Genomic DNA, 13,668 nt, shown 5'->3' on the forward strand with positions numbered 1-13,668 from the left:
CTTGATCTGTATCTGCAGTAGTTTCCTCATTTGTGAAATGGAAGTGCTAAGAGTTCCCATTTCGTGAGATAATGATGATGTCCATGAGACAGAATACTTAGTAAGGAGCTGCCGTTTGTTGGATACTGTTGTTTTTGTTATTGTTGATATTATCAATAGAATCTTCACATAATGTATTCTCTTCAGATTAATATATTTTCCCACTAGTTATTGATAATTTTTTGTTTTGATTCCTTTTAGTTTATCGTCGCATCGTAGAATCAGATGTAGGAGATTCTTTCTATATTAGAACCCATTTTGAATATGAAAAGGAATCTCCTTATGGACTTAGTTTTAACAAAGGAGAGGTGTTCCGTGTTGTGGATACTTTGTACAATGGAAAACTGGGCTCTTGGCTTGCTATTCGAATTGGCAAAAATCATAAGGAGGTAGAACGAGGCATCATCCCTAATAAGAACAGGTATGAATGTTTGGATACTTCTTACAGAACAGATTAAGGAAATGATGACAAGATTTCAGTCCCACTGGGAAATTTTGGTAACGTAAAGAATTAGTTTTCACTGTATTTACCATATCTAAAACTGACTTAGTTGTATAAACTCCTTTATTTTAGTTTAACCATTAAGATTTAAACTGCATGTGAAGTTCTATCCAGTGTTTTGGCATTTTGTTTCACTATAAGTCTTTCTCCATTTTGTTTTTAAAATACCCTTATTTTTATTTTTGTCTTGTCCAGAGCTGAGCAGTTAGCCAGTGTACAGTACACACTTCCAAAGACGGCAGGAGGAGACCGTGCCGACTTCTGGAGATTCCGAGGTCTGCGTAGCTCCAAGAGAAATCTGCGCAAGAGCAGAGAAGATTTGTCAGCTCAGCCGGTTCAGACAAAGTTCCCAGCGTATGAGAGAGTTGTTCTTCGAGAAGGTAGTCTGTTTTCTATAGATGAACCTAATACCTTTTAATGTCAGTTTGCCTAAGAAAGAAGAAGTATAAACTGTGCTATTTTTCATTTGAATCTCCCCAGCTGGATTTCTAAGGCCTGTAACCATCTTTGGACCAATAGCTGATGTTGCCAGAGAAAAGCTGGCCAGGGAAGAACCAGATATTTATCAGATTGCAAGTAAGTAGTCTCCATATGGACTTCAGATGAGATTGAGCGTGTTTCTTTACTAATTACTTCTCTAAAGGGTGGGTCTGATCCATTCACTTAATAGAAATAACACTTTTTGTAAGTGAACATTTGCAATTGACCCCATGTATTTAATTTGGGAGGGAAACCTGAGTGACTGTGTCTGTGCTCTGCCAGTTCCCTTTCATAAGAAAAAGAATCACCATTTATGAGAATCTCTTAGCACACAGTCTTGTTTAATCCTGACAGTATCCATGGGGCAGGTGTCTGAATGTCCAGCTGAAGCTGGGCAAGCTGAGCTGTAGGGTGGTTGTGACTGAGACCACCGCCCCGCCTCTTTAGTTGGGGTGTCATGATGACACCCAGCTAATGTCACACACTTGGCTCTGAACCCAGCTCTTTCTGGCTCCAGCCCAGTGCTTTCAGTCATTAAGCAAACAAATACTCAGATATGTCAAAAGAGTAATAAAAGCATGATTCATGCTATTGCTTATTGCAGACATATATAGTAGGTTAGTATTAAATATAAATATTGAGGAAGTAGTCTTTAAATGCCTTACAGATTTTCCTTGCAGATTCTTTCATTGTTTCATTATTTTAGCTATTATGGTAGTTTAAATACACAGACTTAGTTATGATCACTTAGGCTTGCTTTAAGTTATTTGTATAGTCTGTTTCAAATTTATATTTTACTAATACAAAGGGTGCAGAAATCTGTCCATATTTTGGTTGCTTTGTCTGTCTATATTATGCTTTGCTTTTGTTCCGCAAAGGATTTAAATACTCAAGAATATAGCTTTTTCCATATATATGCTGAATTTCTTAGACAGAATTACCAAAGATAGGAAGGAATGACCCAAGACATGAGCACTCCTTGGCTGCTGCTGTGTAACTATGGCAGCTTCCAGAGGGTTGTGCAGCTGTTGTTCCTGCTGGCACTATAAACACCCAAGTGCTAATTTAATATTATATATATTGCTTTTCATTTGGTTGCTGGTAAAGTTGAAAGAGGATATTTTCTGAAACTCAGAAGATTTGTAGACAAATGATAGTAAAATTTGAGCAATTTAGAAAATGTTCATTTCTGATTCATCACTCAGTTTGTTAGTCTTTTCAGAAGAGATCTTTTTTTGGTCATTGCTTATAGATAACATTTTGACTGAAGAAGTTGATACGTATAGATACCACCTGTAACCAAACTTGGGGCTTTTACATTTAGGAAAAGCAAGTGTGAAGACTTAGAAAGCTCTGTCTTAAGGACTAATTGGTTGATTAATTGGGTTTACTCTACAACCAGACTCTTACAAAAGGGATTCAGATTGCTTAGTTATGTATCCTCTTTGAATCTCATGAGAGTTTTTTGAGTTTAGAGACTAGTAGCATTTTCTCCACCCAGAGCCTCCCAGTTGATCTCCCTCTGTCGTTCCCCTGTGTCCACCAGGTTGGAGATTGGCCCTGCTGTCTCGCGATGGCCTTGTTCTCCCAGATCATCCCCTTGTCCCTCACAGCCTGACCTCTGAACTTCCGTGTCTCTGTCTTTGTCTGATCTGAACAACCAGAGCTCTCTAACTTCTGAGCTTTCCTGTGACCAGAGTCTCAGACATCGCTGTGCCTTTTCGTTGAAAGCCGTCATGTCAGCGGACCTCTGAGACGCGTGGTTAGAAATCAGCCCAAGCTGCCTTGGCGTGTTCTGCGCCAGGAGGGAGGCACAGGTTGCCAGTGTGAAAGCACAGGCTGTGTCATAGTCACAAGTTACAGCCTTCTCTGCTCCCAAGTCCCCTTCTGCTGATGTGAAAAGAGGTCCCTAACCCAGGACTCCCCAGCCAGTCTGCTGTAGTTGTTGCTGCTGAGTGTGGGCCTGCCTAGGTATTGAGCAGCCGTCTGCGGCCGGGCGGGCCCTGCTGAGGGGAGGCCTCCTCAGGGTATCTGTGTGCCATACAGACAGAACCATTGCTACTCACATGCCACAATATGAAAAAGGTTTGCAGACAGTGCCATGCCAGGCCACACTGGAGCAAAAGAAAAAGGGAAATCCCTATATACATGTTTTTATATATATATTATATATATATATTAATGGCTGTTTTTTCCAGAACATGAAAATAGTTGGAAGATTTTTGAAAACATGTGTATTAAAACTGACATTATTTTAAATTTAAATATTTTATTTAGACCAAACATAATTTGCAATTTTACCTTCCCGGTTTTAATGGAAGCAAATTTATCAATATTATTTTGTAAATCTACTTTTTTTATTTTAAGCTTATTTCAATTGAGAGAATTGCCGTATTTGGCTGTTTCTCTTGACCAAGTGACAGTTCTAAATAATTTTTGCTCAAGTTCCACTTACTGATTCTTTTCTTTTAAATAATTAATTAATTAATTAATTAATTATTTAGTCAGGCTGCATCAGGTTTTAGTTGCATCACGCGGGCTCTTCGTTGTGTCATGCCGGCTTCCCTCTAGTTGTGGCATGCAGGCTCTAGAGCACGCAGGCTTAGTTGCCCCGTGGCATGTGGGATCTTAGTTCCTCAACCAGGGATTGAACCCACGTCCCCTGCATCTGCAGGGCGGATTCTTAACCACTGGACCATCAGGGAGGTCCCTCCACTTACTGAGTCTATTTAAAATGTTCTATTTAAATGTTTGAAGTATTTATTTTGCTTTTGTGAACATATTGCATTCAAATATGATTGGACTTCTGAGGTTTGGGGGCACCCCCTTGAATTTTGCACTGGGGTGAGTGGCCCACTTGCCTTTTTTTTTTTTTTTTAAATTTTATTTATTTATTTATTTACTTACTTACCTACCTACCTACTTAGTCATTTAGCTGTGCTGGGTCTTAGTTGTGGTGTGCAGAATCTTCATTGTGACATGTAGGATCTTTAGTTGGGGCATGTGGGCTCTTAGTTGAGGCATGCACGTGGGATCTAGTTCCCTGACCAGGGATTGAACCTGGGCCCCCTGCATCAAGAGCGCGGAGTCTTAGCCACTGGGCCACCAGGGAAGTTCTCCCCCTTGCCTTCTGATCCCAGCAGTGCTGGAAACATTGATGTAACCCCGGGTTCTCAGCCAGGGTGGGTCTGCCCCAGAGAGGACATTTGGCCACAGTTCTGTTTGTCACCATGGGAGCAAAAGGGAGGTGGGGGGCTGCTACTGACATCCAGTGGGTGGAGGCCAGAAATGCTGCTCAATAGGCCGTGGTGCACGGGAAGCCCCCACAACTACACGTCATGGAGCCCAGCGTGTCATTATGCCCAGCAGTTGAGAAACTGACCTAACCAGTGGAAATTTGGTGTTTTGTTTTTGTCCTGACTGCATGATTAGAAAGTGAACCTCGAGATGCTGGAACTGACCAACGAAGCTCTGGCATTATTCGCCTTCATACAATAAAGCAAATAATAGATCAAGTAAGTTATTAGAAATTTACCCGTTTCATTGTAAGCTGTGAATTTTGTTTCTCAGTGGGGTGGGTTTGGTTAAACTGAAAGTAGAAGGTAGTTTTTCTAAAGTTATTACTGGTATACCGTAAGTAAGTTACCGAGACATTATAATAATCACTTTCAATGGAACAGTAGTACGTGCCTGAAAAGATGAGCTTTCATTACCACAAAAAAGTATACAGTGTTCACATATGTTGATAGACTTGATACCACATCAGGACAATTCAGGTTGCACTTTGATATTTATATGTTAGGAATGTGTTGCTACTCACAAGGTCATGTCAGGAACATTAAATTGTTACACTTATTTTCACTCTCTGCTTGCAAGTATTTGGGCTGTCTTAAAAGTGAGCTAGTTAAAACTTTTTTAAAAAATTGTACTAGAAATTAAATTTCATTAACTTCTGAGTACACCTTTTTCTAATATGTGCTCCTGAGACATTTTGGAGCACTGTTAAACGTCCATTCCCATTGGAATGTAGTCTCAGCTGTGACTTTCTGAAGGTGATGCTTCTTAGTTACCATGTCTTGCGTCCTTGTTTATTTTTTTCTTGTGTCTTCAGGATAAACATGCTTTATTGGATGTAACACCAAATGCAGTTGATCGTCTGAATTACGCCCAGTGGTATCCAATTGTAGTATTCCTTAACCCTGATTCTAAGCAAGGTGTGAAAACAATGAGGATGAGGTTATGTCCAGAATCTCGGAAAAGCGCCAGGAAGTTATATGAGCGGTCTCATAAACTACGTAAAAATAATCACCATCTTTTTACAAGTGAGTATATTAAAGGCCTTCTTTCAGCTTACAGTGTCTGTGCAACAATATGTGGGCAAAAATGTTGTGTTGTTCAAATATTAAAACTCATATAACCTTTGCCTGTTATGCTTGCTGTTGTGTTAACGGCTGCTGTTGATTGAAAGAAATGGTTCAGTGCCAAAATAGACATTCCCAGGGGTGTGTCCTCAATACCATCTGTCAGATAACTCAGTAGTGGTGACTGAACTCTAAGCAATGGTTGAGTGAATTCTGACTTTTGCCGTGTTGTAATCATAGAACAATGTTATCTATTTGCAGCTACAATTAATTTAAACTCAATGAATGATGGTTGGTATGGTGCATTGAAGGAAGCAATTCAGCAACAACAGAACCAGTTGGTGTGGGTTTCTGAGGGAAAGGTAAGAAATTTCCTGTTTTTAACCCATTTGATAAATTATATAACTAATCAGAGAAGCCTTTGAGTCACCATTGTTTTCTAATTGGATCAACTTATTAAAGTAATTTGGGGCATTAGCTTTTAGGTTTTTATAATTTGTAGGGGTTATGAAAGTTGTTTTTGATAGTAGAAGATTCTGAAGTTTCTCTCCCCACTGAATTACCATTCAGTGGTATTCTCTGAGAATTCTCAGAGGGTAACTTAAAAGAGCAGGGTTGAGTTCTGACTCTGCCCCTGTCTGACTGAGGAATGACTTTGAATCTGGCTTCCATTTCTTCCTCTGGAAACAAGGGGAATGGGTGGGCTAGATGAGTGGTCCCCAAAGTGCTGTGCTCAGCATGTGAGATCCAGGACTGGCCCTGAAGAAAAGGCACTCTGAAGGCAAGGAATGGGTGGGGACCACCGTGCTGCAAACCAAGCCCCCTGGAGCAGCACAGTACCCACCAGTGTGGTGACGGCTCTGAGAGGTCTGAAGTAAAGGACTTACTTTGCTACTTTAAGCATTTCCCTAAATCCTTACCTAAGGAATTTTTTTTCACTCAGCACCTGTTAACATTCTTAAAACATACTGAAAATGTTAGACAAAGCAATACATCCTTTTGGCTTTGAATTTTGATTTTATAAAGATTAAAGTAACTATTTTCTGTTGTTAAGTCTTTCTGGTCTTTTAACAGTTCTTGATGGGAAAGTCCTGTTTATTTTGTTGGGAGAGAGAATAATTTTCTCAAAGTATACAGTTAAAAGAATCTTTTGTTTTAAATGTCTTTTACCTTCAGATCAACACAATATTAATATATTTTAGTTGCTAGGGAAGATTGAGAATATCTGTTCTCTTATTTTGTTTTTTGTATTTCCTTGTCGGCTTGGTTTTTGTTGTGTTTTGCCCCTGCATGGCTCCTACTTTCCTCTGCCTGGCTATGGCCCCAGGTGCTGCGGCAGTGCATGCTGCATGCTTAGGACCCCCATGCTCCTTACCCAGAAAACACAACCTCTGCCAAGAAGAGATGTTGAAATGCTGACATGTAGAGGTAATGTCTGCTGCTCCCACCTGTGGTCCTGTGTCAGAACCATGCCTTTTCTCCTCAGTACCACTCTGGGCGGTGGACTGTACACATGAGATCCTCAGACCACTTTTGAGTAACTGACATATCAGCCGGGACGCTTTATAGACAGAGGCAGGTAGAATAAACTCACTACACCACTTTACATGACACACTGTTACTAATTCTTAACTCCTGTGGCATTTGATTAAAAGGATTACCGTCCTCTCCATACTAATCTTCTATGACAACACAGTTCTGCTAGCAGCCTTGGTCAGGTAGAATGTTAATAGCTTTCACCTGTGATTTTTCTTTTTTTTTTTTGCAGTATCACTGGTGATTTTTGAAATAATATTGGTTTATAAATGCACAAGGTATACATGTCTACCTATCTGAGAGGTTTTTTTAAATCCACAAATCTTAATTTTCTGTGATTTCTTTGTGATACTATTGTGTACTTCCTTTCTTTGCTTGGATTTTAAAATGAAGGTCTAGCTCTCCCAGCTTTTTGTGTGAGGAAAATAGGTCATCTCAATTAATGTTATTAACTTTATTAATAGGTCTAATAGGTCATTTACTATTAGAATAGATTGATGCATTTTGTAAATCAGAAAAAGTGTTACAATTTAAATCAAGTTTGATTTATGCCCCCCTTCCATTCAAGTATATTTTCTCCAAATAGATTCTTAAACTAAAACCACTTCATTTCACATCAACTCTCCTGAGCTAACTACTTTGATCTGATTGCTAGGAAGAGTTCCTTTTTGCAATTTCTGCTACAGGCTTGTATGTTCCCTGTTAAACCAAGAAAAATCATCTGGAGGCTTTCTTAACATGTAAGCATGTGTCATTTCTAGTTCAGAGCACTCCTGGTTCTTGCTCACTTCTGCATTTCATACCACTGCAAAAGCTGAGCAGATTAGTGAGTTGAGTTGTTCTTTCCCAGGGCCTTAAATACTTCCCTGGCTGGCTCCTGGGTTATAGTCTTCCAGACCCTGCGAGTCAGAGATCAAAGTAGATAGCAAGAAGGTTTCAAGCCATTGAGGTTTCAGTGGGAGAGACTCTGCCGGAACATAGAGCAGAGCCCTGGTGCGCTCACTTTCCAAACCGGGCAGGTGATCTGTCGAAAGCCAGAGTCACGGAAGGCTGGTCTTTCCCATTAAGGGAGGGCTCAGGGTCAGGCTGTTGCAGAGCCAGGATTTGGGACTGTGGGGGAAGCGCCATTCAGGCGGCTCGAGCCTTGTTTATCCTTCAGTCCATGCCGTCAGAATTCTGGGTTCTGGATCCTCCAGCTGTCGTGCCTCTCTGGGTGCAGGGTCCAGGCAGCGTCTTCTGGAACTGTTGTGTGTAATACGGGCACTAGCTTCAAATTAGTATCCATGACAGCCTGTTGACTGCAGCACTGTACTTCCCTTTCCCTCAAATACTTCTGTTCTTTCTGGTCTGCTCAGAAGATAATCAGTGCAGACTGAAGGCTAACTCAGCTCTTAATTGTCTGTAAAAGAGAGTCATAACTGCATTTCCCTCTCTGTATCCATCTGTGAAGAATAATTTTTAAAAGTTTTTAGTTTAATTAGGCAACCAGCACTTAGATGATGCTTTTCTGTTGTGTTTTATAAAGCTCTAGGGCCAAATACCAACTTTTTAAAGAAGTTGTTTTCTTAATATATAGATTTTATATATACATAAGCTCTTGTTCAGCTTGAACTGTGGCGTTTATTTTCCTGGTTATTCTCACGTGCGCTGTTCTGTCAGTCACTGTGTCTTTGTTTCTGTGAGCTTGGTCTGGCAGCATTCTCCCTCTTCACCCTGCTCTGGGCTGACAAGCTAGTGACTGACTAGGTTTCAAAATCAGAGTGGGGCCAGGGCTCCTTCGCTGTCTTCTGGGGCTTTGTCACGGCCAGCCAGCCGACGTTCCACTCATCCAAGCCCTTCAGATCTCAAAGGATTCTCTGTGTGTCTGCATGTGTGCTTGTACTATCTTCTTGACCTTTCCTCACCAGAAGTTTCAAGAAACAGATGTGATTTCTCCAAAGAAAAGTATCCTTTTCAGTCTCCCTTGTAAAATAAAGGCCATCTCTTAAAGAACTACTGAATAAATTTTTAATTTACTTCTATTTGACCCAGGCGGATGGTGCTACAAGTGATGACCTTGATTTGCATGATGATCGTCTGTCCTACCTGTCAGCCCCAGGTAGTGAATACTCAATGTATAGCACGGACAGTAGACATACTTCTGACTATGAAGATACAGATACAGAAGGCGGGGCCTACACTGATCAAGAACTAGATGAGACTCTTAATGATGAGGTGGGGACTCCCCCGGAGTCTGCCATTACACGGTCCTCTGAGCCTGTCAGAGAGGACTCCTCTGGAATGCATCATGACCACCAGACATATCCTCCTTACTCACCACAAGCGCAGCCACAGCCAGTTCATAGAATAGACTCCCCTGGACTTAAAACAGCCTCTCAACAGGTAAGCAGCAAGCATTCAACGTTTTGCAGTTAGAGGTGCATTGTTAAAGTCTAGGATGTGGTGATTGAATTAAAAAATATATTGTCCTTTCTCCAGATTAAGAATTAATCTTTAATTTCAACTTGAGAATACCAAGGACTTAATTCTAAACTTTGTGTGTTTATCTTAGACAGCAGTATACTGAAATTTAAAAAATTCAGGACATGAGGTCATAGTTTTGTTATTCAGCACACTTAAAATGTATGTCTATCAGCCACTATAAATGGAAGTGGGAAGTTAGCAGTAAACAGAAACACTATATTTAAAATATTTTAAACACTTCACAGAAAGCAGAAGCCTCATCTCCAGGCCCTTACCTTTCGCCTGAAACAAACCCAGCATCATCAACCTCTGCTGTTAATCCTAATGTAAACTTAACTAATGTCAGACTGGAGGAGCCCACCCCAGCTCCTTTCACCTCTGACTCACCACAAGCTGATTCTTTAAGAGCACCACGCACTGAGGCAGCTCACATAATGCTAAGAGGTCAAGAGCCATCATTGTCGTCGCATGTAGATCCAGCAAAGGTACCTGTGCTGCAGTGTTGCGCTAATCTGTTGCTCTCCATCAGTCTAGCACATGATCATGTTTGCTTTGCCCTCTAAGTGTTCCTTTTGCTTTTTACTGTGGGCTTATGCACCATAGTGTTTTCAAATCAGTACAAATCATTTCGGTTCTATAATTTGCATGGCTTCCAGTGATATAAAATAGGCCTTTTAATTGGGATTGGTACTTAATGTTTTTATTATTTTTTTAATGTTTGGCTTTCAGAATCTTCCAGAATTTCTTTCTTTCTTTCTTTTTTATTTTTATTTTTTTAAACATCTTTATTGGAGTATAATTGCTTTACAGTGTTGTATTAGTTTCTGCTGTATAACAAAATGAATCAGCTATATGTATATATATATCCCCATATCCCCTCCCTCTTGCGTCTCCCTCCCACCCTCCCTATCCCACCCCTCTAGGTGGTCAGAATTCCTTAATCTATATAGTTCAGACCCATTTTAAACTTCTTTATGTTTTGTAAGTTATAGTGTCCATAAACTTCTTTTTGATTTTATTTTCAGTGTCCAAATCAAGTGGAATCAACAGTTCAGTGCATTAATTTTCTACTAAACTTAATAATTAAAAAGTTAAAATATCTTTAACTCACTTTTCATTTAGTATTGATAACATGCTGAAAAGTAAAAGCCCCTACTTGCATTGTAAATTTTGAGCTTTCACTTAAACTGGCTTTCTCCACTAATCTGTTTCTGTCCTGGTAATAAATGGTAGAACATGCCATTTTTACATATTAAATCATAGTTTGTCTCTTAAAATAGACTAGAATTTGAAATAAGCCTGTGTCCTTACATGTGAATTTTTTATACAGGTATATAGGAAGGATCCCTATCCTGAGGAAGTGACAAGACAGAACCATGTTTTGAAGCAGCCAGCTGTTGCTCACCCAGGGCAGAGGCTAGACAAGGAGCCCAGTCTGAGCTATGAGCCGCAGCCCCCATACGCAGAGAGACAGGCCAGCAGGGACCTGGAGCAGCCTGCCTACAGATACGACTCCTCAAACTACGCGGACCAGTTTCCTCGAAACTATGACCATCGTGTGCGCTATGACGACCGCATCCCTGCGTATGAGGAACAGTGGTCCTATTATGATGACAAACAGCCGTACCAGCCCCGGCCTTCTTTTGATAATCAGCACCCGCGAGACCTGGACTCCAGACAGCATCCCGAGGAGTCCTCAGAACGAGGGTATTTCCCACGTTTTGAGGAGCCAACCCCTCTGTCCTATGAAAGCCGACCACGCTACGACCCGCCACTCAGGACCTCCACCCTGCGGCACGAAGAGCAGCCCGCTCCTGGGTTTGACGTGCACGGGAGGTACAGGCCAGACGCGCAGCCCTACTCCTCCACAGGCCCCAAGGCGTCCGAGCCTAAGCAGTATTTTGACCAGTACCCACGGAGTTATGAGCAGGCCCCGCCCCAAGGCTTCACCTCCAAAGCAGGCCCAGGCCACTACGAGCCTCTCCACGGTGCTGCCCTTGTCCCGCCCCAGCACAAGCCGGAAGTGCCGCCCGCAAGTACCAAACCACTGCCTCCACCCCCAGCTCTGGCCGAGGAAGAGGAAGACCCAGCAATGAAGCCACAGTCAGTGCTCACCAGAGTGAAAATGTTTGAAAACAAAAGGTCTGCATCAGTGGAGAACAAGAAGGATGAAAACCATAACTCTGGTTTCAAGGTAAATACGTGACTGTGTCTCCTGCCTCACGTGCAGAGCACATTCTGTGACTTGTGTGTAATGCTTCATAATGTTCCCTCCCCCTTAAACGAAGCCTGTTTTCTCATGATCTCTCCCTGAGGCTCGTGTGTCTTATTTTTCTGCAGCCTCCAGAGGTCACGTCTAAACCTGCAGGTGCTCCCGTCCTGGGTCCTAAAGCCCCTGCTCAGAATCAGCTCATTGAACACGACAGAACACTGCACAGGTGGGTGCTTTGTGGGCTTGTGGCCTACAACTGACTGGGAGTGTGGCCCTCTTACTAGAGCGGAGGCGGGGAAGGCAGAGGTCTCTCTTATCCTTAGGTGAACTCCTCCAGCTTTTGCAGTTAAAACAGTGGTACTAGAAGGAAAGGTAAAGAGCTTTATTTATTATACCTTCTGTAACACATCTTTGTTATTCTTTCAGTTAACAAATCTTTCGAACACATATTTCTCTAGCAAATGGCTAAAGTACAGTTTTTAAAGCCCTAACTTTTGGACTGTGTTTTTTAGTTTAATAGTGCTTTTGGACGTGCAAACTGTTAGTTTTTAGGGGTGAGGAAACAGACTCAGATAGCTATGAGATAACTAAACTTAATCCTTTAGAAAGCGCCAGGAGGGATGAGGCTGAGGCTGACAGGAGTTGTTGGAAGAGGAACCCGCCAGCTGTGCTCTTAGCTGTGGCCCGATCTGGCTGCTGCTAAGTTGACGGGCTGCATTTGAATACAGTTGTTTGGCCTAATATGTTTCATTTGCTTATATTTGTGCTTGTAATAAAGAGGAACTACTGTCTAACATGTACATTTTCCTCTGATTTTTTTTTTTTTCTTTTTTTTTTTTTGCGGTACACGGGCCTCTCACTGTTGTGGCCTCTCCCGCTGCGGAGCACAGGCTCCGGACGTGCAGGCTCAGCGGCCATGGCTCACGGGCCCAGCTGCTCTGCGGCATGTGGGATCTTCCCGGACCGGGGCACGAACCCGTGTCCCCTGCATTGGCAGGTGGACTCTCAACCACTGCGCCACCAGGGAAGCCCCATTTTCCTCTGATTTTAATGTCTAGTGCTCTTCATGAAAATGTAAACTACTGTGATGTCTCCTTTAGCTGGGATCACTAGCAAATAAGCTCTTCTACACAGAGTAAACATGTAATAACTGAAAGCTTAGCCCCCCTTCTTGGTGAAACATATTTAAGTTTATCCATTTTTGATGCAGGGTTTCTGAAATTTGCTAACTAGGGCCTATGTAACAGTGCCTTAATTTGCTGATAATGTACTTTCTTCCCCATGTGCTTCTTGTGTCCTCTGGAACTTTGGACATGTCGAGCTCTTTCCTTATATGAGGATCATTTATTGATCCTGCTGTAAAGTTCTTCAGCTCTCAGTTTTTATTGTTGCTGACGATGGTGCATGTACTTGAGGAAGCCCTCCACTGTCTGGCTTACTTTTCTTTTTCTGATGAGCTGCTTCTAACCAGGTCACTCTCAAGCTCAGTAGTAGGTTGTGTTTAGGACTCACGGGCCAGGAGAGTGTTGCCATTGAGTATAATGTATGAGGACATGGGACTGGGAATGTCCACCTTGACTGCTGCACTGCTCAGCCAGATCCTGAGTAATCACAGCAGTCAGTGGAAGGTCAAGGTGAGACTTATGTATTCCATTTTATTTGTCAAATTAACTTCTCAAAAGTTGTTCCATTTATCATTCATTATCAGGATCCCCGAACCGCAAAAACCTCAAATGAAGCCGCCTGAAGACATTGTTCGGTCAAATCATTATGATCCTGAGGAAGATGAAGAATACTATCGAAAACAGCTCTCCTACTTTGATCGAAGAAGTTTTGAGAGCAAGCCTTCTGCACATGTCCCTGCCAGCCACCTCTCAGAGCCCGCCAAGCCGGTTCATTCTCAGAGTCAGCCACAGTTTTCTAGTTACTCTTCCAAGTGAGTTATTTTGTTTAAGACTTACCTTTTAAAAATAAGATGAAACATAAAGTGGAGTTAATCACACAAAGTTCAGTGTGTGTGTGTGTGTGTGTGTGTGTGTGTGTTTTGTTCTGTTTTGTTTTGTTTTTTGGCCTTG

General features: G+C 41.8%; 1 protein-coding gene across 9 annotated transcripts in view; it reads left to right on the plus strand.

Moving 5' to 3' along the window:
• TJP1 (tight junction protein 1) overlaps positions 1–13,668 on the plus strand; it is a gene marked incomplete at its 5' end in the record, with an annotated part of 254,313 nt that overhangs the window by 223,759 nt on the left and 16,886 nt on the right. For 6 of the 9 annotated variants that reach the window (XM_081227283.1, XM_081227284.1, XM_081227285.1 and 3 more), the window contains 11 exons: positions 241–460; positions 737–921; positions 1,022–1,117; positions 4,454–4,536; positions 5,133–5,343; positions 5,644–5,744; positions 8,950–9,300; positions 9,627–9,866; positions 10,712–11,575; positions 11,722–11,819; positions 13,302–13,529. In XM_081227283.1, coding sequence (XP_081083409.1) covers positions 241–460; positions 737–921; positions 1,022–1,117; positions 4,454–4,536; positions 5,133–5,343; positions 5,644–5,744; positions 8,950–9,300; positions 9,627–9,866; positions 10,712–11,575; positions 11,722–11,819; positions 13,302–13,529 — 2,677 coding nt within the window. The remainder of the gene's footprint in view (positions 1–240; positions 461–736; positions 922–1,021; positions 1,118–4,453; positions 4,537–5,132; positions 5,344–5,643; positions 5,745–8,949; positions 9,301–9,626; positions 9,867–10,711; positions 11,576–11,721; positions 11,820–13,301; positions 13,530–13,668) is intronic. The other 3 variants (XM_081227289.1, XM_081227290.1, XM_081227291.1) reach the window with 1 other exon arrangement.

Source organism: Mesoplodon bidens, assembly GCF_964165515.1.
Source record: "Mesoplodon bidens genome assembly, chromosome: 3".
Classification (NCBI taxonomy): domain Eukaryota; kingdom Metazoa; phylum Chordata; class Mammalia; order Artiodactyla; family Ziphiidae; genus Mesoplodon; species Mesoplodon bidens.